The sequence below is a fragment of the Leptonychotes weddellii genome, chromosome 6 (genome assembly GCF_054177405.1).
Source record: "Leptonychotes weddellii isolate Sample4059 chromosome 6, ASM5417740v2, whole genome shotgun sequence".
In the NCBI taxonomy this organism is placed as follows: Eukaryota; Metazoa; Chordata; class Mammalia; order Carnivora; family Phocidae; genus Leptonychotes; species Leptonychotes weddellii.
The window spans coordinates 138,310,272-138,316,364 of NC_138374.1; the positions used below are offsets into that span (position 1 = coordinate 138,310,272).

The window sequence follows — 6,093 nt, forward strand, 5'->3', positions numbered from 1 at the left end:
AGTTGGGAGGGGGTGCCTGCTTCCACCACTCCCTTTGGGGTGGGGGTGGAGGGGTGTTAAAAAAGGTGTGTATCTCTTTAACAAGGGCCCAACCCCAGGGCTAAGTCAAGAGGGAGCTCAGTCACTACCTCCCCACCGAGCCAGCTCAGCCAGGCACGCTGCTGAGGGAGTGGGACAGATTCTGGGAGCGAAGCGGGGAGGAGTCCTGGCCGAGCTGAGCGGGGCGGGGGGAGCTGCTTGGCAGTGCCAGAGCCCAGGCCCCAGAGCCCTGCTGGAGAGGAGACAGTCGAGGAGGCAGGTGAGCACCCCCAGCCCATCCTGGGAGGTCTGGGGCTGCTGGAGAGGCCCTGCAAGCATTTGGGGCCAGGAGGAGGGGCAGTGAAGGGAGCCTGGAGCGGGGGGCCTGCTAGAGACTGGGCAGGAAGGTTCGGTTAATTGTTAATTTTCCCACAGGCTGGTTTGGGAATGGAGACTTCTGGTGGGGCTGGGGGCTGGAGAGGCCTTCAGAGGTGTGGATGGGGTGGGGAGACCCCCTCCCTACCCCAGAGGCTGACGGGGCTCTTCTCCAGGGCCGTGCCACAAGGCAGAGTGCTCAGGAGCTTTGTCGCAGCTGCTCCGATCCTCCCTTAACAGAAAAAGGACAAACGCATGTTGGTGGGGGTGGGGAGGTGGTCAGACCTGGACACAGGCCTCACCCAGCTCTGGGAACTGTGTCCTGGGAGAGGTGATGGGGTCCAGGAGGAACCAGGAAGGGCCCAGCGAGCCTGAGAGCCGAGGAGAGGAGGCCGTTTCCACTTCAGGACCCAGGCAGGCTGTGGCTTGACTGGCTTCGCTTGGTGGAGCCACCTGCACTGTTGGGGCCTTGTGGTGCCCAGCCCGGCAGGGTTGGGGGTGAGGGCAGGGGCGCTCCGAGAGGGAGCACTGCGAGTGCTGGTGGGCCGGGCTCAGCCTTCCTTGCTGACTAGTAAAGAGCTCTTGGCTGTTGGTGAGACCAGGGGACCAGGGGCAGTAGGCTGTGTGAGTGTCCACACCATAGTCCAACTCCACTCGTCTGGACGCTGCTCCGGAGGATGGACTTATTGCTCCAGAGACATGCTCTAAAGCAGAGGGGGGTGGACGGGGCATGGGGGCTCTGTGTGTGGATGTGTGAATTAGATGCAGTGAGTCCTGTGAGGGTGGGGGTGGGCAGGGGCTCCTGTGTGAGACAGTAGCCTCTGGAACCAGGAAAGGAGTGAGAAGACGGGGCACAGAATGGGGCCGTCGAGGTTGGAGATATTCATTTGAAACAGCCTTGTAAATAGAGTGACAAGGTACCAGCCAGTCCGGATCGCACCTTCCCTGTGTACCGAAGGCACTTGGGGCAGACGAATGAATGAAGAAGGAAAGGAATGAGTGAGTGAACGAGAGAACTAGCAGGTGATTGAATGAGTGAATAAATGAGCTGATGGATGAAGAAGGAAATAAATGATGAGAAATGAGTGAACTGGGGCGCCTGGGTGGCTCAGTCATTAAGCGTCTGCCTTTGGCCCAGGTCATGATCTCAGGGTCCTGGGATCGAGCTCTGCATTAAGCTCCCTGCTCTGTGGGAAGCCTGCTTCTCCCTCTCCCTCTCGCCCTGCTTGTGTTCCTTCTCTCACTGTGTCTCTTTCTGTCAAATAAATAAATAAATAAATAAATAAATAAATAAATAAAAAATAAATGAGTGAACGAATTTGAGGTGTATGAAAGGGACACAGGAAACGCCAAATTCAGGCTTGAGAGTGGGCCAAGCTCTAGAGAGGACGGTGACCAGGAGGCATAAAAGTTCAGGGACATCTCCCAACACCTAGAGACCATTCGAGACTTGAGAAGAGTATGTGTAGTGGGGAGAGAGGGTGGATTTGTGTGTGGTGGATGTTCAGGGCTCCAGACTGAAGGGGACTGGGGGTGGTTAGGAGGCAATTGGAGGGGTGAGGCCTAGAACCTGGGGGTGGGAGGCGGGGCTGCTGTGGCCAAGACCCAGGGTCAAGGGTCAGAGCGCTCCTAGGCTTTGGGAGAAGTCAGCAAGCTGGACTGAGGTGGGCGGGGATGGGGGTGGGGCCTCTGGGTTGCTCAAGGATGAATCAGCTAAGGAAGGGACAAGGAGAACATTGGGGGAGGGTTGGGGGCTCTGGGTGAGAAGGCCCTTTGGAGGACAAGTGGTCCCCCCACTCCTACATTTTGGGAAGGCTCTAATGTACATGTCCACCCCACCCCCCAGGCTCTCAGGCCAGGACCTACCTCCTGCCAACCCTTCCTAGGAGGGACTGATGGGACAGCTTGGCTCTCCAGCCTGATTCCAACTTGGTTGGTGGCTGAATGCGGCAGGTGGGAGGGGCAGGTGCCTGTGTCCTGGCCCCCAGGGGAGGGAGGGAGGAAGAGGATAATGACACCTGACTATCCCACTCTGATATCCTTCCTCCAGAAAAAGCTTCGGAGAAGTGCTCATCCCGATGGCTATCTCCTGCCTTCCCATTTGACTAGAAGGTGGAGGGTGGACTATTGGGGACCAAAAACCAGGGCTGCTGAGGCAGGCAGCTGACTGTCCTGGGTGCTCAGCTGTGTCTGGCCTGCTCGGCTGCCAGAGGCCAGGTACGGGCTGGGACGTGGTATCAGGAAGGGCAGGAGGAGTCAGAGAAATAAGACTCTAAGAAAGGTAGGGAGGAGGGTGGGTGGGCCAGGGGGAAGAGGTAGAGGCACAGGACCCGAAAGCTGATTTCTTTCTCTTTCCTCTCCCTGACTAGTTCCCACAGGTTCCTAACTTAGGAACAAGGTCTGGAATGGTTTAGGTTTGAGGGTTCTCTGAGCTACCTTCCTACTGCCAAAGCTTGTGGGGAGTAGGCTTGGCACAGTCTTGCTGAGGTGGGTACAGCTTTTGGAATCCCCAGGAATGCGGGTCCTGGTCCTGGGCCACTCCCCACTCAGGGGCAGTAGAACAGTGGTTTGTGGATCAAAACTTTTCTCCCTTGTCATTTGTGAGTGTTAGGGTGTTTGCATGAAAGTCTTACATTGGACCTCACAGTCACACACCTTTTTTTTTTTTTTTTAAGATTTTATTTATTTGACAGAGAGAGAGGGAGAGGGAACATGCCCAGAGCATGTTCCTGCAGGGGGAGCAGGAGAGGGAGAAGAAGCAGATTCCCTGATGAGCAGGGAGCCCGATGCCTGATCCCAGGCCCCTGGGATCATGACCTGAGCTGAAGGCAGACGCTTAACTTTCTGAGCCACCCAGGTACCCCCAGTCACACACTTAATAAACAAAAAGCATGGGGAAAGAATGTAGTCCCAGTTCCATTCTCCATCCTCTAGCCACAGACCAGAGTGGTCAGGTGGGCAAGGCAGGGACAGAAGGCAGGGTCCCTGGTCAGAGACGCTCCTCTGTCTCAACCCCCACTTTCTTCCTCCATTAGGGCTTCATCCCTCTGGGTCACATCCTTCCTTCATAAAGAGCTTCGTAAGGGAAGTATCTTAGAAGGGTGGTCAGGGGCTTTGGATACCTGATACCAGGGCTGGAAGGAGGTAGAATATTTATAGAACATACACCTCAAGTAAGCCATTGTGCCAGATGATGCAGGCGAGGGGAGACGCAGAAATTAAAAGCAGGGAGCTTATGTACTTAGGATTTGAAAAAAGTGGTCCTGAAGTCAATGAGTCATGCCCTTTGGTTCAGAAAACACAAATGGCTGCACGTAAGAAACTCTCCTTGCCTCAAGGAATGCCTGGTATCTGGGGAGACCAGACCCCGGAAGAGACGGTAGTCCCTGCCAGTGCAGCCTGGGAGTCTGGGAGCCAGGGAGGCAGGGTGCCAAGGGCAGGGGATACGGCTGTGGTGAGGCCTGGCCAAGCAGACCTCTCTTCCAGGTTGGGCAACAGGATGCCCAGGACTGGATGGTGGCTGTGTCCACCTTCCCTTGCCAGGACCCAAGAGCAGGGCAGCTGCAGCACATTCCTGGGCTTGGGGGCAGGAAGGGAGGCTCATTTGCCCCGGTTCACTTGGGGGGGCTCTGGGCATGGGCGGCGACTCACAGAGTAGACCCGCCTGTTCCCCTCATATCCTGTTATTCAGAAGGCTGTATCCGCTTGGACTGTGAGTGCCTTTTGTCCTGGTGTGAGGGGGTGATGCATGTGGCCTCTGTCGGCAGCTCTGTCTCCAGCTGGGGCAGAACCAGGCCTAGCTCCTCCTTAGGTAATGGGCTGGAGGGTCTTTGGGTCCTCCTATGTATTTTGGGGTGGATATGAGGGAGGGCAGCCTAGCAGGGTGTAGGTGGGGGTCTGCAGAAAGTCTGAATCAATGGATGAGGATATCACCCTTTCCCAGAGAGGGGCAACCTTCCCTGGGCTCCTGAGGTCCCTGTCCTGGTGCCCAGCTGAAGGGACTGGGCAGGGCCTAGGTCGCTGCCCCCTGCTCTGTGGCCTGGACCAGGGTCTCTGCCAATCCTGCCGCTGGGGGGATACGGCTTCTGGCCTCCCCGCCCCCTTCTAGCTGTGCTTGCTCCCAGGGCAGGGACCCTGGGTGGGTCAGGTGTGGAGAGGGCAGAGGGATGGGCACTTACTCTACCCCCTTCCCACGGGAGCCTCCTGATCTCACTGGGGCTCTGACAGGCCAAGTGCCTGGGGCTGGGGCAGGGCCTGGGGAAGCTGCTGGGGGAACCTGTTGGGGCGGTTGAGCTGGTGAGCATCTGGATTACAGCAACCACACAGTTCGCATTCCAGGCCCACCCTGGTGCCCCCCTTTTCCTGCCTCATCTCTCCTGCATCCCTCCTGCCAGCCTGGGGGCCCAGGGGGAGGATGAGGGCTGGGGGCCGGACGCGGTTTGGACTGTGGGGTCTCCTCACCTTCCCTGTTCATGGTGCCCAGGCCCCCCTAGGAGTGAGGCGGTGAGATGGCAGACTGCTACACGGAGCTGGAGAAGGCGGTCGTGGTCCTGGTGGAAAACTTCTACAAGTACGTGCCTAAACACAGCCTGGTCAAGAACAAGATCAGCAAGAGCAGCTTCCGGAAGATGCTTCAGAAAGAGCTCAACCATATGCTGACGGTGAGGTCCCCCAACCCAAGGGCCTTGTCCACCCCCCAAGCCTTTGTCCTCACATGGTACCCTCCCTCACTGTGCCTTCTGTCTTTTCAGAGTGACCCCCCAAACCAGGGTCTCCCCCCTCCCCACCCAGGCCTCTGTCCTCTCAGGGTCCCCAGGCCTGACCAGGGAGGGCTCGGTTCGAATCTTCCCAGGCAGCAGCTACTCAGTCCAGAGCCCCAGGAGTCCTGCCTTGGGCTCTGTGGGGCCGCTGCCCTCAGCACTGCTGACCCCCATTCCTCTCCAGGACACGGGGAACCGAAAGGCTGCCGACAAGCTCATCCAGAACCTGGACGCCAACCACGATGGGCGCATCAGCTTCGATGAGTACTGGACCTTGATAGGCGGCATCACCAGCCCCATTGCCAACCTCATCCGCCAGCAGGAACAGCAGGACAGCAGCTAGAAGACCCTCCCACCTTCCCTTCACGGCGCTGCCTGCCGCCCAGCCCCTGGTGCACTTCCCAGGCTCCCCTCGGCCTCCTCCGCCCACCCAGGCTCCCATCCTCGCTTCTCCCTCCAGATCTTCTGCTGGCCCTTGCTGAACAGGGCAAAGGGCCCCTTTGTGATGTCCCCGTCTGGGGGTGACTCCCTAGGGGTCTTAGTCCCTGGAGCCAGCAGGCTCTGGGGCCCCCTGAGTTTTCAATGCTGTTTGGGGAGTCCCACGAGTTTCCTCGCCTGCTTAGCCCATCAACCCTTCCAGCGGCTGATGTTCTGCCTGATTCGGGGTCCCTCCTGACCTCTGGAGGTCAGCTTGCTGCTTGAGGTCTTCCTGCTCCTGGCAGCGGCAGCAGACCTCTCCCCTTTCTCTCACCCCCTTTGCTGGGGAGAAAAGATTCCCAGGGACTTCCCTCCAGCTGCCTCTGGGTCAGGGGACAGCTGAGCAGAGCTGGGCCCCCACCTTCCTACTCACTGAAGCGATGGCAGTGAGGCTGGATTTGGAGTCTGTACCCCTCGCCCAGTCCCGTTGTGATGCTCATTAAAGCCTTTCCGCTCCCTGGAA

General features: G+C 58.2%; 1 protein-coding gene across 2 annotated transcripts; it reads left to right on the plus strand.

The window, feature by feature from the left end:
• The first annotated feature begins 144 nt into the window (after positions 1–144).
• Positions 145–6,093, plus strand: S100A16 (S100 calcium binding protein A16). 2 transcript variants are annotated; one of them, XM_006748090.3, is made up of 3 exons: positions 145–298; positions 4,877–5,054; positions 5,338–6,093. In XM_006748090.3, the coding sequence occupies exons 2-3, from the start codon at positions 4,902–4,904 to the stop codon at positions 5,494–5,496; spliced, it is 312 nt and encodes a 103-aa protein (XP_006748153.1). In that variant the 5' UTR covers positions 145–298; positions 4,877–4,901; the 3' UTR covers positions 5,497–6,093. The 2 variants fall into 2 exon arrangements, with proteins under 2 accessions (XP_006748153.1, XP_030874924.1); XM_031019064.2 differs by lacking the exon at positions 145–298 and adding an exon at positions 4,048–4,204.

Excerpts from the sequence above, each read along its gene's own strand:
- S100A16 (XM_006748090.3), top strand. The coding sequence starts at position 4,902 with ATGGCAGACTGCTACACGGAGCTGGAGAAGGCGGTCGTGGTCCTGGTG. Across the intron at positions 5,055-5,337 it reads AGCTCAACCATATGCTGACG|GACACGGGGAACCGAAAGGC; the intron begins GTGAGGTCCCCC and ends ATTCCTCTCCAG.